Genomic DNA, 26,857 nt, shown 5'->3' with positions numbered 1-26,857 from the left:
AGTGGGAACAATAATAGTACTTCACTCATAAGGTTACCGAGAGGATTAAACAAAACATTGAATTTAAAGTAATCAGTATAAGACTTGACATATAGCAACTAAGTAACAGATACTAGATGATAGAATCATACTTATTATTATTAATGTTGATAATAATAATCCATTCCAGCCGAGCCGGCACAGCTCAGTGGTTGAGTGTCAACCTATGAACCAGGAGGTCAGGGTTTGATTCCTGGTCAGGGCACATGCCCCAGTGTGGGCTAGATCCCCAGTGTGGGGTGTACAGGAGGCAGCTGATCAATGATTCTCTCTATCATTGATGTCTCTATCTCTCTCCCTCTCCCTTCCTCTCTGAAATCAATAAAAATACATTTAAAGAAAAATAATCCTCTCCAGTTTACCTCTTTGCGTCATATTTTGCCATGATGTTTACGATGTACTCAAGCTCAGTACACTGCTCCACCAACACCTTCCTTTTAGATAGCCGACACGAGCTGACTCAGAGCTCTTTGCTGGGCAAGTCTTAGATGGTCTTCCTGTTCTAGTCCCATCGCTATCCCCCATATGCTGTTCTGGAATTACCTGACAAAGCAGCCCTCTCCATTAAGCAAGCTATTGCCAACCCTACTTTCTTTGCAGTGCCATGGTTCTTGCTATAATAGCCAGGAAATCATAGACTGTGGAGATTAGTGCCCTCTACTGGCTCTTCCTGCAAATAACTGCCCTAGGAAGGGAGTAGACCCTGAACTTAGAGCCTTTCTCCAGGGCCAGTCAGCCCTGCTTTCATTGTGGACCCCTCAGGTCACAACTGGCATAAGTCAGGATTCTTATACTACTACTACTACTATTACTACTACTACTACTATTACTATCTAGAGCATCGGTTCTCAACCTGTGGGTCGCAACCCCTTTGGGGGTTGAACGACCCTTTCACAGGGGTCACCTAAGACCATCGGAAAACACATATATAATTACATATTGTTTTTGTGATTAATCACTATGCTTTAATTATGTTCAATTTGTAACAATGAAATTGGGGGTCACCACAACATGATGAACTGTATTAAAGGGTCACGGCATTAGGAAGGTTGAGAACCACTGATCTAGAGGAATCTATTAAGATATGGTCACTACCCAGGTTTAGGGGAAGACACACACTTATACACCCTATGCTTGTAGTGCTAATAATTTCGGATCTCCAAGGATGCTGGGTCTGAATAGATGAGAGACAGGCATGTGATCACAACATCATAGGACAGTAGTAGAATACCAACATGTTAAATAGTTAGAAGGCTTCATCACACATTCTATTTGTTTGGAAAATGGTTACCCATTAAGGGACCAAATAAATGTTCATTTCACTTCAAAATCTTTATTTCAACCCTTCACAGGACAGATTGCTTCAAGAGATTCCAAATCCAATTCTCCAAGTCCCAACCCAGTCAGCACACTGCTGTTTCACCTAATATTTTTGTTTCCTGTTCTTCCCACTTGGCTTTGTTTGACATCTGTCTACATTAACTGTATTTTCCATTGTCATTACCTGCTTTGGCATCTTAAAGAAAAAAACCCTTTGAGTCTGGCTGTGCTATTCTTCAGTATTTCCTAGATCTCTGGGTTTTGCACCCTCAGCAGTCTTTGATACCTAAATTTGCTTGCTTGGTAATTGACATTCATGGAGTGCCAGCAATGTGACGGACCCTGGACAGAAACAGGAGTAAGGCTCATGTTCTCTCAGCTAATTTATGAGACTCGTATCTTATTATATTGAACTTCGAGGGAGTTATTGGGACAGATGTTTCACATTTGTCATTTTTAGAGTCTTAAACAAAAGGACTAGATATTTATAAACCAAATTCTATGACACCTGAAGGACCTTTTTATGCAGTATTTCTCCTAAACAGACACCAAGTACTTCCTTATCCTTCCCTTCTATAACAGCATCATTTATAATAGCCAACATCTGGAAACAGCCTCAGTGCCCATCAGTAGATGAGTGGATAAAAAAGCTGTGGTATATTTACATAATGGAATACTACTTAGTGGCAAAAAGGAAGGAAATCTTAACCGTTGCAATAGCATGGATGTATCTGGAGATTATTATGCTAAGCAAAATAAGCCAGTCAGAGAAAGACTAATACCATATGATCTCACACCTATGTGGAATCTAATGAACAAAATAAGCTGATGAACAAAATAGAACCAGAGGCATGGATACATGGAACAGACTAACAGATGTCAGAAGGGTGAGTGGTGGAGGGGCTGGATAAAAGGTGAAGAGATTAGCCAAAGAGCATACATTCTTAGCCCATGAACACAGACAACAGTGTGATGAAGGCCAAGGGGAGAGGGCAAGGGCTGGGTGGAGGTGGCTGGGCAAAGGGGGGAGGAGAGGGAATAGGGCACAACTATAATAGTGTCAACAATAAATAAATAAGTTTTTTAAAACCCCAGGAAAAAGAATCAATAAAAGCATGAATAAGACTTTCTTGTGTCACAGGTCCACACTGCAAATGCTAATTAACAGACTCTCTTCTTTATATTCTCAAATTATCTTCATAAAATAGGTGAATTTTTCCTCTGACTCCTCAATATCAAAGACCATTGGGATGAGAAGTACACTTTGGAAATTAGTCTGCTGTGAGAGACTTCCAAAACATGCTAGTGTTTAGCAGCTAAAACTGGGAAGTTATTTTTAACCCTCCTTTTTCAAAATCCACTGAGCCAAAACATATAAATAGTTATTTAGATATTAAGAAAAGGTGAAGCAAATTTAAAACCTTTAAAGACTGCTTTTCTCTGTTTATTTCTCTTACTTTACAACTGGTTTTGATTTTTTCTTAGACCAAATGCAAAACAGTAAAATAAGCCTTTTAAATAGCTATTTTCTTTTGATGCCCACAGTCTGTATTAGTTTACTAGGGCTGCTATCTCAGAGGACCCCAGACTGGGTAGTTTAAATTTATTTCCTCACAGTTCTGGAAGCTAGAAGTCCAAAATCAAGGTGTTAGAAGGATTGGTTTTTTCTGAGGGCTCTCTCCGTGGCTTGTAGAGGGATATCTTCTCCCAGTGTCTTCATAATGTTTCCCCTCTGCAGGTGTCTATGTCCAAATTTCTTCTTATGAGTACGCCAGTCATATTGAATTAGGGTCACCTTAATGACCTCATTTTAACTTAACTATCTCTTTAAAGATCCTATCTCCAAACATAGCCACCTTCTGAGGTACAGGGTGTTAGGACTTAAACAAATGAATTTTGGGTGACAATACGCCTGTAACACCCACTAAAAATCCTTTGCAGGTGCACCTTCTATTACATCACTGATTTGTTTCTTAAAGCTATGCTCAAGTGGAATATTAATAAGCAAGCACTTTTTCAACTGTGGTGCCTCATAGCATCAACTTTACCAGAGAAAATATTAGAAATGCAAATTTGGGGGGCACACCTCCAAAACTTCTGAATCAGAAATTCTGAAGAGGTAGGGGCTGAGCAACCTGTGTTTTCACATACCCTCCAGGGGAGTCTGATGCATGATAAAGTTGAGAATCAATGGAGTTAACAAAACGGCAATTTCAACGTCCTATAAGGGGTATTTTGAATGGAGTTGAGGTAGATTCTTTTGTAAAGCAAAGAGCCCTTTTAAAAATGTGAATGATCATCTCCTAAATGTCATATTTTGGAAATTCTGAATTTTAGTGCTAGCCTTTTTGCATAGGAAGGCACATCAGTATTTCACTTAAGTCTGATGTTTATTCTTAAAAATTGTTCTGAAGCATATATACATATCCAGGGTGTCCCAAAAAAAACGTATACACACTTTAAGAGCGGATAGCTCAATTTTGAAAATGAAATGTATTTTAATAAACACTGCCTTTATAATTATTCAAAGCGTGTGTAGCACTTTTGGGACACCCTATATGTGTATATGCGCGCACGCGCACACACACACACACACACACACACACACACACACACTGCTAACCCATATCATTAGCTTATTAATTTAATAGGTTCACAGGTTAGTTTCCCCTGCGTTCTGTTGATTCAGGTCAAACCCCAATTGCAGTTCCCGCCAACTACTCCCAACCAAGCATTTCTTCCTCCTTGAAAGGAGATCTCCCACGCTGAACTAAGCACCGATCAAGGTTCCTGACATCACGTTACTGCAGCATTACCCAAATTACAGACTTCAGTGGCGGTCCTTCCAGCTTTTCCTCCTACATTCTAGAATTACAAATCAGTTCAATTGAGAAGACAGGCTTTCCTGGCTGTTTTGTGCCGAGGAATAGAAAAATTACTTCTAACAGCTACTAAGTCATGTTTTGATTGTTGTTGTTTCAGTCCTAAATATTTCAGCAGCAAATAATGAAACATAAGACCCTCAGAGGTGGCCTGCCGAAATAAATTTTATTCCTTTTGCAGACAACCAGAGATTTGGCAATTTCTGTCCAAGAAAAATTATATTTTGGTAAAACACTCATACAACACACACACTCACTCACGTGAGCACTTTTCTCCTGTGAGTTACTGGAGGACAATGGCAGAGCCACTGTACTTTTATCCACTCAGGCTGCAAATTCACACCTTTTTTGAGTCAATAACAAAAGTACCTTTAATCTGGTTTTTATTTTCATTTAAAAATATTTAATCATCCAAATGATAGGTGCTATTGAGACTTTAGTGTTTAATTACTCTTTAGACAAATGATATCTTCATGAAGGCATTCAGCCTAAATGGAGTTGGGGTGTTCTAAAGCTATGCTAGCATGGCGGGGGTAGGGGGGATGGGGCGGAGGGCATGGAATGCTAGTGACCAGCAAACAGGGCCACCTTCATCACTACATGAAGAGTTATGGGGATTCATCCTCTAGGACACTAGCTCTTAACAAGTCAGTAGATCATAGATGGGCACCTTTAGAGGCTCTAAAACTATGGAACTTCTCCCGGGAATAATCCACCCAGGCCCATAAACCATTCTAAATACATTATCAGGGGCTTGCAGACCCTAAAATAAGAAGTCTCACTGTTATGGGATAGATCTTGAATCTAGTCTTGGACTCAATCCAGGCATCATCAGAATTGAAGGATGACATTAACTCTTTCCTCCAAGGATCTGTGTAAAGATTGTTTGCAACATTTGAAAGATGCATGTTTAATTTCTTACTAAGCCTTTGGTGTATAAAGAAATCAGTAAAACCTAGTCCCCTCTCATGGGGAAGGGTGACAGGAGCTATGACAGGAGCTATAGATGCTCTGACACGGGCATAAAGACATTTTGTAAGAGTTTAAATGAGAGAGAGAGGGCATTCCACTAAAGGGGAAGGGGCCGAGTAAAGAAAGCTTGGAGTCATTAGACAAGCACCCTAGAGGATAAGAAGAATTAAAAGATGGAGTTGGCCAAAGGAGGTAAAAGGAGAGGAGATAAGCAAGGTATTTCAGGAGAATGGAAGAACCTCAGTAAAAAGCACAGAGTCGTTTTCGGAATCTACTTTGATGGGAGCAGTGATCCTTAATCCTGGCTGTGAATTCTAACTACCCAGAGAAATCTTTAAAACCCCACCCAGACCATTTAAACCAGAATTCCTAGATGTAAAGCCCAGCATCTGTATAACTTTAAACTCCCCATGGGATTCTAATATGTAGCCATGGTTAGGAACCACTGGACCAGAGCCCTGTGACTGAGATGTGGAGGGTGGGAGATGAGGCTGGCTCAGTAAGTTAGCGCCCTGCGTGGGGACCTCCTGTGCTCACATGGCACTCTGCACTTAGCCAGAAGTCAAAGAAAAATTCCAGGCAGGGGAGGTGACATGATCAGAGCTGTCTGTTTGAATTACTTTTTGCTGAAAGCTGCCCTGTCATACACATGAAGCACATACAGATCAAGTCCATGGAAATGGGGCACAGACTCTCTCTTCCTTGTCTAGTTACCTTGGAAACAGAATACCATCGCTCATGAAGGGCATGTTTCCAACTTGTTCTTTGTGATGAGTGCTGCTCTCTTCCACATGTTCTTGAAGCAGAGGCATATGAAGCAGAGGCATATTTTGCCTATTGTGTCTGGATTACCTACTGTTTCCTCATCCTTTTACCCAGTTTTTTTGTTTTGGTGTTTTGTTTTGTTTTTTTTCATGTTGCCTCCTTGCCAAGGGGTTGCTTGGTCAATCAAGCAGCACAGTTAGTCAATTCACTAATGTCAAAATAAGATAACCTTGAAAAATGTGTTCTCTTCTAAAGGAAAGAGGTTTGAGGCAGAGTGGTATCGTGGGGTGAAGCTTAAAGCCAGGAAGCTCAGAGTGTAACTCCTGGCTTGGCTACATGTCAGCAAGTTAAGCTCTTTGAATCCTCATTTCTTTAAAAGATGTGGAATAATGCAGTCTGTCTGGCATGGCAATGAGAACTGGGGAGAAAAGTGTGTGGATAGCATGTCCCATTTGGTAAGTAATAGGCGCTCCATAAAGGATAGCTGCTGTTATTAATTAGTGTCACCCAAATCTTAAAAGTAGGGTTCATAACATGTCCTCTAATAGCTCATCTTTGCTTTGGAGAAATTATTTTCAACTCTCAAACTTAGGAAACAAAAATGAAGTGCAAAATTCTTGTTTAATGTTTTTCTTCCTGTCACTCAATAACATTTTGAAAGAGATACTACTACCTAAAACTATTTCAGTTTTAGAAAGCTAAGGCCAGGTGTATATCTCATAATAAAAATTCAAAAATAACATGCCATCGGATCTGGAGAAACGATAGGGTTCCTAGAAGTGAGAGGATATTTGGTGATTCTGAATCAATATGTGGTATATTGTATGGAACCATTAAGACATCCAATTAGAATTCATGAAATGGTAATTTTAAAGTAAAATTTATGAGCACTTCTAACAAGTATTGTGCTAAGAATTTCACATTGATTTTTCTTTACATGGATAACATTCTATCTTAACTACAACCCTATGAGGTAAATGAAGAAATGGAGCTTAGAGAAGGAATCAAGAACACTGCTGGGTATGCAGCCCGTAAGCTGTTTTTGCCTCTATTACCTCTTCAACCTCTTGTTTATGCCAGTTGTCCCTTTCACTGACTTCTCAAGAAATCACTGGCCCAGATTCCTGTGACCTTCATTTATTTTAACTCTCTTCCCAAGGAAAATTCATTGTTCCTCTCCGTGTTCACTGAACTCCTCCAACCTGAGCTCATCTCTCTTACCTGTCAACTTCCATGTACAGGAAATTCTCCCCATCCTGTTACACATCTACTTGGAGCTTTCTGCCTCCCACTGGACCACTCCCTCTCTGCAATCTTTCAGAACCTCCTAACCTCAGCCCTGCCGGGCTCTATAAAATCATTAGACATTTTGCTATACACTTCATAGAGAAGATAGAGAAGACTGAATTCCTCAGTAGTGTTTTGACATTTTAAAAGATGAGGGGAAAATACTCAAGATGAGTGTTACTTCCCTGCTGTTCTCTTACCATTATCATCACAGATCAATTTCCAGAATCAAAATTTGAGTCTATTCAATCAGAAGGCTTCATTGACCCCCTCCATAAAGTTTTATTAAACAAGTCCTTCTTTTAAAATATTAAGATGCAGTGGATGTCTTTATTTTTAAAAAAGATGAAGTTCTATCACAGATATCTTTGAAGACTGTTTCAAGTTGATGCTGAGAGCCATCTTTATATACAACTAGAGGCCCAATGCACGAAATTCGTGCAAGGGGCTCGGCCCTCACAGCCACAGTGGCTGCCTTGGCCCTCGAACCCCGGCTTCATCTGGAAAGTCGTTCGGCCGTCTGGTCTAATTAGCATATTACGCTTTTATTATTATAGATTCTTGTTTTTTAGGGGAGAATTATCAAAACTAGCTTGTCAAATGAATAAATATTAAGAGGAAGTTCCATAATGGCCTTTTTGTTATACTTCAAAGAATAATACATATAGCTGATTGTCCAAAGTGTTGCCAGATTTGAATTTCTTAAAAATCTTTCACTGCCAACATATTGCTGATGTTGAAATACAATCCATGTCTCTCACAGATTCAACAAACATATTTCACACATTTGTGCATATATTGCTTAGTGTAAACATGACTCACTTAAGTAGAAAGGTTGTTTTTTTTTTTTACTATTTTAATATTTCATCACCATGTCATTCCATGGAAACTACCTTGGGGCTACTATGAAGGGGTTTCAAACATCTCTAGTGTAAAACATCATTACACATGAGCAGAAACTCCATTCAGTCAAGAAGAATGGCATATTGGCTGGAGGCAACTCTGTAAACCGCATGCAGTTTTAATTAAATTCATTAAAAATGCTGTGTCTCTCAGTAGATTTGAGGGCAGATAGAACCACTTAACAATAGCCAAGACCTAATCCAGTTTGTCAGAACTAATAATAATACAAATGCAATTTCTCACACAGGGACACATCCAAAAAGTTCACGAATGAGCAATTGAGGTGGTATTTTTTAAAGTAATATTTATAAATTATTGCAAGATGTTACCAGCTTCAGACCCTGGTTGCAATGTCTAATTCCAATGAGTTGATAAAAGGTGCTATTAATAAAAAGGCACATTTGGGGCAGCTGACATAACTAATTGATCAAGTAATTTGAGTACAAATACAAGATTTCACTAGGAAACCCGGACAGGGATGAAATCACTCAATTTTCCAAAAGCCCAGAAGGCCTTGAAAAAATAGAAGACCACAGAATACTTTTATGTCTAACCAAAACCAAATAAAATGATCCCAACGTACAAATAGGCTTCAGATGATATAATGTGACGAGAGATTCCAACTATGTAGGCAAACCTTTCATTTTCTTACCCAAATATGCCAAGCCAAGGATTACCAAAATAGGGAGGGGAAAAGTCCTGTTTCCTCAGTGTGTTGCCTCTGTAAGGGTAGCAAGGAGGATTTTTCCCCCTCCTCTTCAAATTTCAGCATACCTCCGTAAACTAATGCTCAACATAACACTTGGATTTCAAGATCTGGGTTAAATCAAAACCAAATAAGATAAAATGGACCCAGATGAACATGAATTTACCTAGGCTGACACTTCTAATAATGGTTCTTGGAAGATACATCGCCACCAGCCCACCCAAGAATCCCTCTGGCAGACAAAATCACTGCTTGCCCCGGGCACGTGAAGATGATTGGACCACGAGCTAGATGACTCTGCTGAGGTTACCATTATGCAAGCAAAACAGCTGCTTACACTTTCTAAGTACTTAAGAAATACGGTATAACACTCTGTACTCTTTTTCTGGGAAAACAGGCACATCCCCAAACTCATCATTACGGAGAAACTCCCAATTTTGGCAAGAACACTGTCCTGATCCATTTTATGAGGGAAAACTGGAATTACATTTCCATTTCCTCAGTGCTCCAGCAGCAAAACTAATCTCTGTCACTGAGATAATAGTTTAAGGAAAGTCATTTTCTAATCATTTTCTCATTGATTGTTGTAATACCTCTTAAGGAAAGGATTGAAAAAATATATAAAATTTGTGATGTCTAAACAAATCAAAATGGTTGCTCAAGAAGAGAAAAATGATGGTTTTGTAAGTAGGGGCTACAGCAGAGAAAATAGGAATGGAAAGAAATTTTAAATGGTACCCCCGAAGATAGGAAAACACATATGAATGTGGGTGTCCTCAGCTAGAGCAAGTATGGAACCGATAGAAATTATGAGGTTAGTGATACACAAAACAAATTCCACTCTCTGTAAACAATTAATGAATTATAAACTCATACAATTTCATTACATTAGTACACATTTCATCATATTTTGCCTTGAAACTAATATTATTTAGTGTACCATTCTATGCATGACCAGATGCCTGACCCCAATTGCATATTAATTAGGAAATGTGAATGGGCTGCCAGGGCCTGCCAAATGTTACAGAGAATACTTAGGTAGAGTAAATTTATGATTAGTCTCACTGTCTTTGAGTTATCAACTCAATCTTGCTTTCCAGTACCAGAAAAACATATTAGCCACATCCTGAGTCTTCAGAATCACACTCACAGTGAAAATTACCACTTGCTCTATTGACCACAAGGAAACAAATTTCACACTACGAATTTCGGGCTGTTACATGAGGTCAATTATTCTCCCATAGTTCAAAAAACTAAAAGCAAAGCTTCTCAGTCAGATATATGCTTTCTGCAACAGAACCATCTAAATTATCAAAACTGGAATAATGTGCTGACAATTTTATAGGAAATTTTATTCCTTGTTAGGGCTCTAGGATGATAGTGATAGAGTTGGTTTTTTTGTTTATTTCGTTTTTTAACAAGTCATCAAGTGTCAACAGCCTCCCTGGATCCTGCCACACACAACTCCAGCACTCACACACATTTATGGAGAATTAAAAGGAGTTCAGGGCTCAACATTAAGTTGACTTTATTCTGTAAAGGAGCTCTTTCCTTGCAGCTAGAATGTAGAATGTAAATCTCTCCCCTTGACATCAGATACTCTTGTTTTGTCAAATTACCTAGGGTTAGCAATATTATTTTCAGTTTTTTCATCTTTCCAGAACTGATATCTTATGGAGATTCTTAGAGGATCATGTAGATAGCACTCAAATGAAAAATAAGATAAAGATAAAAATGGAGCAAGGTCAACACTTTCATCATGGAAAAAGACTAGCTGAGAATATAGTCTACTGAGAAAGCCAAATGGACCTGTTAACTGACTTCCCAAATTAGGCAGATTTACCTACCTTCTCACAGGTAAGGCAAGACTTGACAGGCCTCCCCACTTGAGTGACTTGAGTATGACTAATGGCAAAGAAGAGGAAAAGGCAACTTGTGTGCTACAGGTATGTTCACTGCCCCACAAAAAAAGTGGAGCTGGCCTGGGACAAGTCATTGTACCTCCTCTGGAGATGGAGGCTGAGGGGTAGGGTGGATGAGTATAGGGGTGGCAAGAGGTCAGGAGTATTACACTAACTGAACTTCATATTGAAGAAAACATGGGAAGTACACTCGATGGAATTCTCTTACCATATAGGAGGCTTGGGTTCAATTTCTAGACTATGCACCAAGATGCCAGGGTTTCAAAGAGTCAAATCAATAGCACCACTCTTTCCTGTCCATGTTCTGAATTAATCCTATATAATAAAAGCCTAATATGCTAAGTGCCCAACAGTTCATTTGACCGTTCAACAGTGGCTATGATGTGCACTGACCACCAGGGGGCAGATGCTCCGACCAGTAGGTTAGCTTGCTGCTGGGGTCCGGTAGATGGGACTAGGTGAGATGGGCCAGACATGCCCTGGAGCTGTCCCACAATCTCTCCCCAGCTGGCCAACCTCCCATGGTCCCTCCCCAGCCCCAATCATGCACCTGTGTGAGGGACCCCCCCCACACACACACCCACACCCCAGCACCGGGCCTCTAGTTGAGAAATAAGATCAGAAAATAAAACAAAGGCCAAACTCTCATCATTACTACTAAAAGAGATAAATTAGCAATTGTAACTAACTATGAAAGCAAAACTGAACTTGTTGTACCTTCCCCTCCACCCCCCTCCCTCCACCCCCCCCTCTAGACCCTGGAGCAGTTCATATGTGGCAGATCAAACATTCTTACTTATGTCACTACTTCTAACTGATCTGGGGGTGACAGTATTATCAAGAGACAAAATTTCCAATGATTAGGACCACTGACAAATTAGTTACACCCAATTAAGAAATGTTGGCCAATAATTATTGTCCACCAAGCTTCCTACAATTCCACTTCCATTCGAAGAAAATAAAGGCATAAGAGTCAGGAGTTTGGAAGGAAGCTCTTTCTTCCTGGAAGCCAGAAATAAGCTAGGCATATCCTTCATACTGTACCCATCCTCTTCCCATAAATCCTGGGTCGTAGAGTTGAATTTCCAGTGTTTTCAACTGAATGTCCCAGATTTAAGCCCCTTGCCTGTCTAAAGCATATGCAGACCAATGGAGCTCTCCTGGCCTCACTTCCAAGTCCTTGACTAGTTATTTGTTTACAGCTTGCTTGTTTGCTTTATGCCATAAAAGCTGAGCATCCTTCTTTGTCTATGTTTTGATTGCTATCCCTTACTCTACTTTTGCAGTTCCCTTTCCCTGAAATTATTTGTTCTTTGCCTTCTTACTATCCCCCAAATATATCTCATTTTCATTTAAGAGTTTGAATGCTAGTTACTATAGACTACAGAAAAACAGCAAATAGAAATAATGGACATTGGGGAATTTCTTTAAATAACAAAGTATTCAAAAGAGCTATTCCATAGTCTATATATTATAAAATGTGAATGGTAACTCTGAGATTCTCATTGCTGCAGTCCTGCTTCAAAAATAGCTTCAACCAGTGTTTGTTAACAAGAGGAATGCTTGCTTTCCATCTCATGCCCCTGGGAGATATCTTTAATTGAGATGAGGTAGAATGGGGCTTCAGAATCCTCAATACAACCATCTAGATCAGTGGTTCTCAACCTTCCTAATGCCGCGACCCTTTAATACAGTTCCTCATGTTGTGGTGACCCCCAACCATAAAATTATTTTCGTTGCTACTTCATAACTGTAATTTTGCTACTGTTATGAATCGTAATGTAAAAATATCTGATATGCAGGATGTATTTTCATTGTTACAAATTGAACATAATTAAAGCAAAGTGATTAAACACAAAAACAATATGTAATTATATATGTTTTCCGATGGTCTTAGGCGACCCCTGTGAAAGGGTCGTTCGACCCCCAAAGGGGTCGCGACCCACAGGTTGAGAACCGCTAGATAGACACTGCCAGTAGATTTCAGTTGATCCTCAAGATATAACATATTTCTATTATGGGTAACCTCATACTGTCATATTTTTTTTTAAACTTATCATCTACCATCTGAGTTTCTTGACACTATGCTACCTTCACATGCAATATTTTCTGCCACCTTAGGATTTTTCTCCATTTTCCCCCCAATGCTTTCCCAATTCCTTTTTCTACTGCAAACTCTTTATGAGCCATTGGGAAGAGATTCTGAGCTTTTTTTATGGACTGCTTCTTCCCCTGGGCAAAATCGGAGCCAGGACTCTTAAGCTGGGGGAGGGGACAGGGGCACACTTCTCTGAGTGACATCCCTACTTTAGGAGCTGGGTAGCCTCTAATTGATTAGGTTTGCCTCTCCCTGAATAGAACCTCCGCTTCACATAAGAATTTGGGGTGTAGGTAATTGGGGCTCCAGTATTTTTTGCATGCGGAACCCAAGGTAAAGTTCCCACCCCTCAAGTCAGGACTGGGTGGAAGTGGAGAATCCCCAGGTCTCAGCTGCACTTGCTTGGAATTTAGGCTCTGAAACAGGTAGCTTGGGCAGAAATGGAAATGCTAATGTCCTGCCCCTCCCAGGAAGATACTATAGCCTACCAACTGGAAGTTGGGGGAAGAGGCATCTCTCTGTTCTTTGATGCCCCCATTTGAAGTGAAGTCTGCATCTAGCTGAGAGGGAGGAAGGGAGCCAGCTGTAGTTCAAACACCATTCACTGACTCTGTTCTTACCAAGCTTTAGCAAGATTTCTTGAATAATTTTTTTTCCATTTTCTGTATGCCCCTGGACCATTTCCAGAGACTTTAAATATTTTTAAAAATATTTTTTTCACTCGTTTTACTGGAAAGAAGATCCACAAAGGTCCCCTGCTGCCATGTTGGAAATGGAACCTTTACATACTTCTTGAGTTAGTCAACATATAAACTATTATCCTCAAAGGAATAAAAGATTTGATGTACCCCTTAGTGTTGTTTAATCCTGATATTTCTTGACTCTATCATTGATCAGGAGCAATGAACAGAAACAACATCCTCTTCATTTTGGTGTACGGTGGGAGTTATATTTAAAAATTATTAATGTGCTTTTCAATTTGTCTTTCTGAACATAATGATCTTCACTCTAGTCTATCTAGGGCAGAGTTGGGGAACATCTGGCCCATGGGCCATATAAGGCCCGTGAAATCATTTAGTCTGGCCCTTCCAAGGCATTAGGGGTGAGTTAACTAAATGTTTGACCAAATATAGCAGGCTCATTTTTAAGTTGATAATTTTGTATGGCCCGCAAATGATGTTATAAATATCCAAATGGGCCTTGGCAGAAAAAAGACTCTCCACCCCTGATCTAGGGCATTCATTTGCCACAGAATTTGCTAGAATCTGATGCAAAATAATGAAAGTAAAACAGCTAAAGATTCAGCTCCCTTCTCAAAAACTGGATTTTGGAATACCATAGTAGGGTGAGAGCTAAGTTTAATTAAGGTAAAAAGGATATTCCAAATTCCTTTTCCTTACCAGTTAGAATGTCAAAAAACCATAAAGATCACTCCTTCTGTCTACTCTCCCAAATCTATGGTACAGAATATCTGAGCACAGTCACTTGGGGAATTGGTGTTGGTTATTTGCCCTAATAGGGGCTTGATCTATTTTCAGATAAGTGGCAAGAAAAGCAGCATTTAGGGAGGAGAAGAGAGGAATTTCAGATGTATCTGGATTTCCACTTTCTGGAAAGAAGCACCGGGAATGGTGGAGTGTTAGATAACTGAGAAGAGAAATGAACACGGGGCCCTTGAACCATATTCCTTGTTTGGGAATCTAGGAGGAGAGCATTATGCAACAGGCCTCATTCACCACGTGGTAACCCAGCCTCACTGGAGTCGGTTGGCATGATAAGAAAGAGATAACTGGCAAGTGCTTCTGAGCCTCCCTCGGATCATCTGAGGCATGGACACTGAATTGAGAGCCAGTCAGCCAGGGGATCTACTATGATGGAATAAGGGATCTTGCGGCATGGACTGGGCATGGACTTCTAGGCCAAGGGCTTAGTAGAGACCAGGGTATTGAATCAAAGTCTGGAGACAATGAAAGCTGGGAGGAGACTAAGTCATCAAGAGGGAAGTGGTCCATGTTCCCTAGGAACATTGCCAAGCCAAAAGAATAGCCACAAGCTCACCAGCTGCATGCTATAGCACTGGGTGCCAGGGTGCCAGTGCCCAGGGGGGCAGAGAACATCATCTCAGAGAGCGCAGAAGTCAGCCAGCACACTGGGGAGGACTGGCATGAGGCCAGAGTACCTCTAATCCCTCTCGACTCCACCATGGCCACGAGGTCATATAAACCTCACCTCTCTCCCCTCTGTACTTGGCCATGACCTTAGGGAGAGAAGTAGTTGAGAGTGAAGTTCCATGAGAATTTGAGCATTTCCTCCCAATCTTAACTGAACGTACCAATTGAGTCTGTTTAACATAAGTAAGAGATTGTGCTAAGGTTGTTTATTTTGTACATTTTCCCCATTTTCTCTGACAGCCAGTAGTATTGTAGGCAACTGGGGACAAAATAAGAGCTGCCTTCTCTCTGCACTTCTGATTTATAAGGTGAGTAAATTCTGTCGCAACACTACAAGTGCAGTAATATACATGAACGTGCCAAGCACATAATAAATATAATTTCTATAATTTTTCTCTTTACCTACTCTTTTTTCTTCTCACACCAGAGTGGGCATTTTTACATTTTGTGGGGCTGCCCAGCATCTGAACAACTTTTGTTGGAGGGGAGTATCCCAAACTAGGTCAAAGTAAAGTCATAGCTTCCCCTAAGATTACAGAGGCTGGGGCAGGGTAGTTATTCCTCTACCTGGCCCCTCACAGCTAATGCAGGGCATGTGCCCTCGGCCTAGCGACTGGACTTCCTCATGGCTCTTTACATCTCGAGGGAGCACTGTCAAGGTGCTGGGAGAGGTAGAGCTTTGAAAGGCAGCAGTGAGTAGAGTTTAAATCCCGAGCGTAATGATGACTGTCCAGTGACGAGAAGTCCAGGAGGTTTAGGTCTTACCAGGCTGACCAGGTTCCGTGGCATGACCCTGCTGCGTTAGCTGCTGTCCCAGTCTGCTTGGCTACCATCACAAGATACCATAGACTGAGCAGCTTAAACAACAGACATTTATTTTCTCACAGTTCTAGAGTCTGGGAAGTCCAAGATCAAGTTACCGGCCGATTCAGTATCTCATGGGAGCTCTCTTCCCGGCTTGCTGACTCCCCCACACTGTGTCCTCACATAGCCTTTCTTCGGTGCATGCACGTGGAGAGGGAGAAAGACAGATCTCTCTTCTTCCTCTTCTAAGGCCACCCATTCTATCAGATTAGGGTTCTACCCTGATGGCCTCATTTAACCTTAATTACCTCCTGTAAGCCCTATCTCCACAGATAGTCACATTGAGGGTTAGGGCTGCCTTCTCTCTATTCTGACCTAATTCTCTAACTTTTTGTCAATTCTATCAAGTATCTCGTATCTTTCCAACAAATCCCTTTTCTATTTAAGTTAACCAGAGTTAGTTTCTACTGTTGATAACCACGAACCCCAACTGGTACAGAAAGTGGTACTAGAAGACAGTCACCTGGGGAACTGATGTTGGTTATTTGCCCTAACGGGGGCTAAAGAAAATGAAAATGCAGTTAGAGTTCAGGAATGGGAACCTGTCAGCTGTAACAAATAGCTAGATGAATTTTTTCTTCTGTGGTGATCTTTAATGAAGTGTCCATTGAAAAGAAGGATTTAAGGGATCAAATTGTCACTGCCATTGAACAGTGTGAATGGCATGAAGAATTTAAAGATGCTAGGGTGAGGTAGTGGCTTCTAATGGGACTGGACAGCTTAAAGAAGAGATGACAAGCTTAAATCTCTGTATTTTACCTCAAGGCACAGGTCCAGAGAATTTCTCTGGTTGTGATAAATGTCTATGTAAATGTCTGCCAGAATCAAACCCAAATTTAAAATTTTGTGGGATCCTGACTATTCTGTAAAATGCAGCCCCACTAGCTCATTTACGTGAAAGTGACAGTGCGGACCAGGACATAATAGAAAATTAAATACTGGGGAGAATACAGAGGCCTGGGAGTACCCCCAAACCATATCTACACGAAGCCTTGCTTGACGGTCAAAGAAGACCCATCTCATTTCTCTTTGCATCTTCATCATCTTATAACAGGCTTGAGCCAGCTCTTGGGCTCTATTTATAGACCTTGATAATCTTACCTTCAACACAGAGCATCATGCCAGCAGGACCTAAAGTAATCTGGATTGGTACCTTCAATACTTTGCTAAGACATAGGTAGGCTAGAGGATGGGAGGAAAATCTTTAAAATATAGAGACCTGCTACTTCAGGAAAGTTTCTATGGGTCTAGTGGTCCAGTCAACTCCAAATATATAGCAAGTACCTAGATTCTATTATGTTAAGAGCCATATTGCCTGGTGGGCTGTTCTGGCTTTTGCAGGCAACACATTCAACATTTCCATGTACTTATTTAATTCATTTACCAAGTGACTCAAAAAAGGCTTCTACTTTTAAGTGGCTATACTACGTAGAAATTATAATCCAGCTGATCCAGTGATGCCCATAGTGTCTGTGGAAAATTGGACAAATAGCTCTAAAAGGAAAGCACAGAACAAGCCCTTAGATTTTTGAGCAATAATGTAGCCACTTCATTATGTTATTATTCTTTTGAGAGATAGGTGTTAATTTGCCACTGAACCCAAAGGCTTCTCCTCGGGAATATCAAGACTGGCTAACATCAAGGCCAATATCATTTATCATTTTATTTTCTAGCCTAAATCAAGAATTAAACCAACGAAGCTCTCCTAACAGCTGAAAAGGTGATTCAGAGAGAGGGAAAACGATCTTTTTGTGGGTTTTTGTTTTTGTTTTGGTGGTCTTTTAACCAGAACATTCTAACTACTCATATAAATACTATCTTAAAAAAGAATGCCTGAAATGTCTATGTTCATTAGATAGCTTTTTTTGGGGGGAGGGGGGAGGGAGGGAGGGTCTTTCAAGGGACTTGCCATGATATGAGATTAACATTGTATAAAGAAAACTAATCTCCTGGGAGAGGGTCCCTCAATCCCTGACCTTATTAACATGGGCCCCACGGCGCTACAGTTTGTTCTAAGAGGATTAACACTTTAAACCGGTGTCAAAGGGGAAATAGCAGGCATATTTCAAGGAGGCAAAAAAATGGCAGATGTCAATCTCTCCCTGGAATAGTGTCAGTTCTTATCTAAGGAACAGAAGCTTAAAAATATTAGTGTGTGTTCTTTTCACTAGGGATTTTTAATTTGCAGCCCAGATGCCACCATGGCTTGTCTCCAAACACATGGTTGCTTTAAATAATAAGTTCAGAGAAAGAGTGTAAGGTCCAGGAAATTGGAGCCGATTGAAGAGCTGGGGTCAGGTTATCACACCACTTGTTTTCTCCCAAGTCATCTCCAGGTATTTCAGGAATGGCTTGAACTCTCTGATTACAAATTTAAGGTTCCAAATAAATATTTCTACTTAGATTCTCTAGAACGTTCCTTCATTTGGCAATTTTTGAAACATATTTTTATTGATTTCAAAAAGGAAAGGAGAGGGAGAGAAATAGAAACATCCATGATGAGAGAGAATCATCAGTGGGCTGCCTCCTGCATGCTTCCTACTGGGGACCAAGCCCACAACCCAGGCATGTGCCCTAACCAGGAATCAAACTGTGACCTCCTGATTCATAGGTCGATACTCAACCACTGAGCCACGTGGCCAGGCCCTTTGGCAATTTTTTATAGAAGTATGTTCCTGGGGCTGCCAAGGTGTAGGAAGCTTTAAATTCAACTGCTAGGGGCAATTGAGTACTCAAATCTTAATGTTGATCTCTCCTCACTTCATATAGAAGGAGAGGCGAGCAGCAGAGGTCTAGGTGCCTAACAAGGAGGTCATACATGGTCTTTGGCAGTCCTTTGGGCAGTTTGAAGACAAGGTAAAAGGAATGAATATCCCAATGGATATGTGAACTATTAACTAAGAAGGGAAAACCCAGGGGCTTTCCACTCTGCCACTATGATGACAGGATGAGCCTTATTTTGGATTTGCCTTGTTGAGGGTACAACATTGCTTCTGTCCAACCATCTAACAAGCATTATAGATGCCCTTGGATATGGAGGAAAATCTATGATGTAATCATTCACCCGGAAGAATTCTCTACAATTCAGGGAGGTCCTATCACCCAAGACTCTCTGCTCAGCCACGGTGAAGTGGCTGCCAGTGCAGTTTGGTGGGGAGACAGTATGTGCAAGTGTATTGAGGCATGAGGCTGCACAGCACCTTGGAAAATGCAAGAAAATTGGCCTTTCTTGAATACAAGAAATGGGGCATGAGAGGGAAATGAAAGAAGAGGGGTGACCAACATGAGGTCACTAAGTTCCAATTTTTAAGATATCATGAAGAGAAGAGGAGGGTCAGAGAACTCTTCAAAACTATCAGCAGGTTATATAAGTCTCCTCCTCCTCATCATCCCCCCTCCAGAGAGGTCTGCATCTTTCTAAGTGAGTTACTAAATTCTTTCTCTCAGGGGTCGTTACTGAATTTGGAGCTTCTAAGATGCCTGGGATCATCTTTGTCATTCAGCAGCATTTGTTGGATGCCTATTGCCCACTATAATTTAGTTAGGAAGCAGAAGACTGGCTTCCTAACTAATATCAAGACCTCATGGTCAGTAAAGGGAGATATTAATAACAGGCAGGGCAGAGGTAATTTGGCAAGGAACCATATTTTTTTTATCCTTTCTTACTACTTGGGAATAAAAAGCATGTGTTTAAAATACTTGTGGGGTAGAGAGATCCTGCTCCCCCCCAAATCAGTGTTTCCTATTCTCAGCATTCTTTCTCTGCAGCTAATGACCTATAAGCAGAGAGGGAAGGTCTAAACTTGTATTTAAAAAAAAAAAAGTTCATGCAGACGTCATTTCTAAATCTTCCTGGTTTAAATTGTTCTCTGGAGTGTTTCTCATAACAGGCCATTATGATCACAAATTAAAGAGACTATTCACTTTAGTACACAGTGGAGAAAAGAGTTAGGTTCGGGCAAATCCCAAATACCTTCCCTTTCATTTTAAAGAATAAAACGAGAACATGTAAAAAACTGAATGCACAAGAATTCCATTAGATCAATGCTCTGAGATCATTAGTTTGAATATATTAAATTTTCCATAGTCGCTTAATGACTTTAAAAAATAATCATCATTCCTTCATACACTATGGGCAATAACGAACTAAAGCAGGTCTTATATACACCACAGCTTTAAAGAGGATCCATTCGAGAGCCTCATTCTGTCATGAATTTAGGAGTTCATTGTTTCCTGCCTCTAAAAGGCTGCAGTTGCCATTAAAAACAATGTCATGGCTCAAGACCCCAAACTGGAAGCCAATTCAAATCTGCCTCATGGTAGATCCTTGCTGCCCCTGCTCTCCCATTGCTGCCCCTGCTCTCCCATTGCTGCCCCTGGCTCTCCCATTGCTGCCCCTGCTCTCCCATTGCTGCCCCTGGCTCTCCCTCTGCCATCTCTCTTCACAGAGCAGGTGAAAGGCAAGCCCCGGGCTCCTTCATCAGCCAGGTGGCTGGGTGACTCCAGGCAGCCAGAGGTCAAGGAATCATCTGTGGTGAGAGGACAATCTGCTGAACCCAAATCTAAAGTTCTTCCTGTCTAAACTCTTCGGGGATTGTTTCCATGTCTAGAGCGACAGCAGCTAGTTTTGAATTCAAGTCTGTATTGTGGAATCTGAACCACTGACACACCCATCACCACAAAACACTCTATGAGTCTTGTTAACAAAACAGAGCCGACTTCTGCCAATATCTAAGGAATAAATTCCTTCTCTCCTGCTGCTTGGACCGCAGCATAATGAGGGCTCCCAAGCTCTCTCTGCAGTCATAAAATGAATGCACCGGCTTTTCCTTTTGATGTGTCCAGTTTAAAAGTTTAGAGTGGATGCCTGTTCATCCTTAATTTATCTTCCCTGGTAAATATTTCTGTACCTTTCCCAATATCTGAAGTCTACACATTTAAAAAACAAGAGTTCACTCCTTCTCTTATTTCAGTTGTATAACTTTATGCTATGAGTCAAATTTGGGGCTAAGTAAACATACCTTAGGCTACAGTCTACAAATACCTCTGGCAGTAAATTAACTCAAACAAATGTTTGGGTTGGTGGTGAGGTTGTTTTTTAATGAATCTTCCCAATCTGCTGGACACCCAAGGATAGACTAGGTGGGCTCCCCAAGGCTTTTCTAACTTTGTCTTTCCTGCCACATTAATACACAGGTCTTACATTTGTTGCAGTGGTTTAACATTTCACCACCAGAGGGAGCTGCTTGTTTGCTTCTACAAACTTTCAATATCAGACTTGAAAAATGGAGTCCCTGTTACCAAAGAATCACCCAGGAAAGGTTCTCAGAAGGCCTGTAGGCATCAATTTCACTTTGCTTTTGACATTATGTGTTTAAAACCGAAATTGAAAAACTCTGTAGCTTGTACAAACCGAACTGCACCGATTTATATATTTGCTGTAAACCATGCAGGAAATAAGAACCATTTTTCATTCTCACAGCTTTTGTATAGTATCGACTACATTAACAACAGTAAAACCAGAATTCTAGCACACCAAACAGCAAAACAATATAAAGAAAAAGAAAAGGAAAGAAAAAAAAATGTGCTTGCCTCTAACAATAATGCTGTTCTCGAGCAATGCAATCTGTGCTTATCCTATTTTAAGTACATACGGGTCCCTCTTCTGCTTTGGTGTAAATTTTTACTTCCAGGGAGCATTCTGATTTATCAGCTTTAACTTCTCTTATTCATATATGTAATTTTTTTTTATCCACCGAGATTTGAATGCAAATTTTCCACTTGATGTTTTCTGGTATGTATGAAAGAGCGTGAATTCAATTCCCATGCACCTCTGATAAACTTGCATTGTAAAGCTTTTTAAATAATGGTAAGAAACTCTATGTGTTGTCTTCTGAATTGGCAAAGCAAATGAGGGGTCAGCAAAGCTTTTCTGTAAAGCACCAGATTACAGTAAAGATTTTTGGCTCTGTGAGCCATAAATTCTCTGTCACAACTACTCAACTTTACTATAGTAGCCAAAAAGCAACCATATCAACATGCACAACTGGGTGTGGCTGTATTCCAAAACACTATTTTGAGGAACAGGTGGTAGACTATAGTTGGCGGACTCCTGCAAATGATGAACCTTAATGTACACACTCGTCGAACTGATAACATTCAGAATAGTTTCTATTATATCACCCTTTGATGATCCCCCCTGCCTCCCACACAGTTTTGACAAAGTGGAAATCTCACTAAGTTATCCATGTTAAAGTTCATGGGTCCCTTGGAAGAGAACCACTGGATTCCCTCTCTAGAGACAAAGAAGACTTAAGCGTTGGCATGTCATTATGTTTGTGGCCTGTAAAGATCTCGTATGGTAAACTATGAAATCCACAAGAAGGATGGGACTCCCTGGCAATTTCTCCAGAGATAATATGGAAAGTAAACAAAAGACATAGTTCACCTTCAGACTGATGCGTAGCCAGAGGAGTCTGGGTCTCCTTGGAGTAGGATACTACTTCCCGGGGCAGGAAATCCACCTGGGTAACCTTCGACACTCCCAGTTTGTGTAGTCTCCGCCTATAAGTAACAAAGCACACACGCTTAGAGAGGGAAACCATCCCATGCAGAAGAGCTATCAGTACTAAAACAAAGGACTACACCAAACCCCCAATACCCTCAGTTTCCAGTACAAGGGTCAGGGTAAGCCAGTAGAACTGACCTTCAAGACACTTGGGTTCTTGGCCCACTTTGGCCCTAATTTGCTGGGTGATGTCAAATGGGACCCTCATGCTGACTCGTTGGTTTTTCTATCTATAAAACAAAGGTCTTGGTCCAGCTCAGGTAAGATCCCTTCCATTCTGAGCATCTCTGAATCTGCTTGATTTAAATTCATAAAGGGAATTTTCATTTGTACTATAAAATTCTATTCTCTTAGGTAAAAGGGACAAAAGAGAAATATGCTCCTCAAATGTAAAGAAAAGAGAGATGGAGTAACATGTTCTCAGTGACAAAAATAAGAAGATATTCCAAGGGGGAGTATAACACCTTTCATTTCTCCAGAAAAGTAACTAACACAGAACAGCATGTGAATCTGTTTAAAGACTCCCTGATATAGCACAGAGGAGTGAAGAGGGCACTGGGCTAACAGTGATAAAGTTCTACCTTGGAATTCCCAAATGAACTGTGACCATGTAAAAAATTATTTCTGAATATTGATGTAGCACTTGAAGAGTTTTCAGATGTCTTTCACCTCTATGAGGTGTATGGGCAAATGTTATCATCATCTCCAGCTTATAGATGAGGAACTTAAGAAACACTGTTGGCCTGAATCCTGGTCTGTGCTTTTCCCACTAAAACCTAACTCCTACCTAAGGTTCTCGATGGTGATTTCTGAGTTACTGCAAAAGCCTGAAGTGCCTCCTGAATCACCCAGGACACATCCAATCATGGAGGCAGAACAGTCTGGTGGCCAAGTACACAAACACTAGCCACACCACTAGCTGTGTGTGTGACCATGAACAAGTTATCTAACCGCTCTCGGCCTCAGTTCCCTCATCTGTAAAATGGAGATATTACTAGCACTTACTATTAGGACGGTTATAGATAATGTATATGAACCACATACATATTATGTAAAAATTATGTATACATATGTACATAATTTACAGACATATATAGCTTATGACAGTTTCTAGAACAATAGTTTTTGCATATACATTTAGTATCAATATTGAACATATCCTATTATATTTTTTAAAAATGTACAGGTAGACAGTATTGTGTAAAAGACAGAGGGAAAAAGAGAAAGATGAAATAATAATTTATCCCAAATCACACATTTCTAGCTCTCTAGGACTAGTGGAAGCACGCTCTGTTCACATTGTTGTTTTTAATTATTACTAGCGGATGGCACAGACTCACTGCGTTTATTTTTTAGTAGCAGTCATAATAAAATGAAAGAACATGCATAGCACAGCCAGGAATTTCTATGCACAATTTCCCAAGCATTCTTGGGAAACACAAATTTCCTCTTTTCTATGAGCTACTGAAACAACTGAGGTAAGAACTCAGATGCACACAAAGTAGACACAAACAAACCACGGCTGGCTGGGAGAGCAAGCCCGGCTGGCTGTCTCTGCAGGCCCAATGAGCATGACTGCAGCCCAAGCCACGTGGGCCTATTCACCCAGAAGCCTGGACCAGAGTGTAAAGGAGGGTCAGGCTGGGTCCCCAGCCCTCCATGCAGCCTCCCGCCAAAGAATTAGAAAACACTTTGTTTTAGTAACTGTGTCAACACTTTACATATAATATCTTGTTTTATTCTTATTTTTAAATTTTTACATCATATTCCAATTTTACAGATTATAAAACATCACTGAGCCTAAGTTTTCTCATTTGCTCAAAATGGCAAAGGCATTGACAGACCTAGGCCTTGGCTCTGTCCAACACTACCAAGGACCATGTTTTTAAAAACTGTGTTGTTGACCTTGTCTTCCTGCTTTTTCCTGATGCCTTATGATCATCCATTGATTGAGGCACACTCTTACAACCCAATAAAGTAGGGGTCCAAGCACGTGCCCATTTTATAATCATGAGAAAGGATTCTTGGGAAGCAGCCAGGCCTAGGTTATCAGGACACACTGAAAGGATCATGCTTCCAAGGTAAGTACCATACAATGGTTTCCAGCCCTAGCCAGTATACCTTTTCTGGAGAAATGCCTAATTCAAATTCTTTGCCCATTTTAAAATTGGGTTGTCTTTTATTGCTGAGTTGTAAGAGATTTTCATATATTCTGGATACTAGACCCTCAGCAGATATACGACTTGCAAATATTTTCTCCCATTCTGTGGGTTGTCTTTTCACTTTCTTGATGATGTCCTTTGAAGTACTAAAGTCTTAAATTTAATGAAATCAATTTTTTGTTTTCATTGGTTGCTTGTGCTTTTGGTGTCATTTCTAAGAAACCATTGCCCAATCTAAGATCATGAATTTACACCTATGTCTTCTCCAAAGTTTTAGCTCTGACATTTAGGTCTTTGATCTAGTTTTTAGTTAATTTTGCATATGGAGTGACGTAGGGGTATAATTTCATTCTTTTGCATTTGGATATTCAGTTGCCTCATGCTTAATGTTTCTTACTCTTCAGAGGCAAGTTTGACCTTGGGGAGCTGAGAAAGGTTTTTGTAATGAACATCGACCCTCATTGATGCCCATTGGCCCCAACCAGTAGCCAAATCTGACCCTGGGAGAATGGGTTCAAGAGGGACTGCATCACCTAAAAGCTTCCCAAGGCACATGAAAGAGAACCTGAACGTGTCTTCACCACTGGCATAAGCATCATCAAATTCCTCCTGAGTTGGTTAGATACAGTGCAACTCATCATGCTCTAATTTCAGACCACAGTTAATTATATACAACAAGGTAAGTGAATAAAACTGCATAAATACTGCTGTACTATCTCCATTATCAGAGAATGGCTTCAGGTAGCGAAAGCTTTAAGCAAGATGGCTGCCATGAGAACTTCACAGAACCATCAGCTAATCCTCTGCTACTGAGCCTGACATTAGTAGAATTTTGTTTAATGTCATTGTGCAGGAGCCTCTGTGAAGACATAGCAAAGCCAGAATAGAAGTATACCTCAAGCATCTAAGAAACTTCAACTATTAGAAATTGTAAATCTCAAAAGACTCTCAATATTGGTCTTTGAATAGAAGTCTCAACGTGTTCAATGAGTGGAGATCATAATGTTGAGGATATATTGGCTAGACCTGGTGGCAGGAGTGGAGTGTGGGTAAATAAGGTACAGATTCAGGAACTTGTGTCAGAAGCCAAGAAATCAAAAGGGGTCATTGTAATAACGGGCAGCCTCTAGAGCAAGGAAGAGACCTGGAAGTCAAGCAGATGAAACCAGGAACAGATGTTCCCAGAGACAAAGAGTTATTTGGCCAGATGCCAAAGTAGGCCAAAGGCAAGGAATAAAAGAATGTCTGCAATGGGCCCAGATTCAATCCTGCTGGGTTTTATGCCTAATTATTTGCATATGACTATTTCATCCCTAAGATACATTAGTGATACTACCAGAGATATTTTTTCCGTGTGCTACTTACAAATTTCTGAGGTTTCTCAAAGAAGAGGCCCCTAAAACCGAGAGAGTGATAATGATACCATTTTCTTCCTTGTCCAGAAATCCTATATGTACCTACCATGTTCTTGACAACTGGCAAAGGCCTACATCAGCCAACATTATTATCAGCAACCTTAAACAATTTTTGAAGCCCAGCACAATGCTGGATGCTTATAACATGGGGAGAATGAGGAAACTGAACATATACATTAAAAAGCAAACAAGAATGAAAGGTAGCAAATAAAAAGAGCCAACATGAGAATTCACAAAGTAAGTGGGACAGGAGAGTCTAATGGGCAAATTATTATGTGCTTGGGGAAACAAAGCAAGTTTCAATGGGAATAGAGGCCTGATGTGAGTCTTGAAAGACAGGCAGGACTCAGTCAAATGGAAAGGAATGAGGAGGGCATTCTGGGGAGGGAGCTCTGTAATCTAAAGATTGAATTCATATTTCATGCTCGAGAGACCAGTTTTTCAGGATGGAAGTTTTAAGTTGAGGAACAGTGGGAGATAAAATTAGAGAGGTACATTGAGGCCAGATGACTGGAGAACTTCAAATCGCAGGCTAAAGAATTTGGACTTGACCCTGTGGATGACGGGGAATTACTAAATGTGACTAAGAAACTGACAGCTTCAAAGAGACACTTAAAATGTATTAGTATCACAGCTGTGTGAAGAATGGAATCAAAATCTCCTTGTTTGACAAATGAGCAAGCAGAGATTACGTGTGGGACCTCAGAAACTGAGTGTGGAGAAAAGGAGGAATTGAGAAAGGATCTACAAGCCAAGGGTGGGTGGGTTCAGTAACTACACAGA

General features: G+C 40.5%; 1 protein-coding gene across 5 annotated transcripts in view; it reads right to left on the bottom strand.

The window, feature by feature from the left end:
• DYNC1I1 (dynein cytoplasmic 1 intermediate chain 1) overlaps positions 1 to 26,857 on the bottom strand; it is a 274,473-nt gene that overhangs the window by 185,481 nt on the left and 62,135 nt on the right. For all 5 annotated transcript variants that reach the window (XM_023750671.1, XM_023750669.1, XM_023750673.1 and 2 more), the window contains one exon: positions 22,378 to 22,493. In XM_023750671.1, the coding sequence (XP_023606439.1) occupies positions 22,378 to 22,493 (116 nt within the window). The remainder of the gene's footprint in view (positions 1 to 22,377; positions 22,494 to 26,857) is intronic.

Source organism: Myotis lucifugus, unplaced genomic scaffold, assembly GCF_000147115.1.
Source record: "Myotis lucifugus unplaced genomic scaffold, Myoluc2.0 scaffold_15, whole genome shotgun sequence".
Lineage (NCBI taxonomy): Eukaryota > Metazoa > Chordata > Mammalia > Chiroptera > Vespertilionidae > Myotis > Myotis lucifugus.
This window is presented reverse-complemented; position numbering and strand designations above follow the sequence as displayed.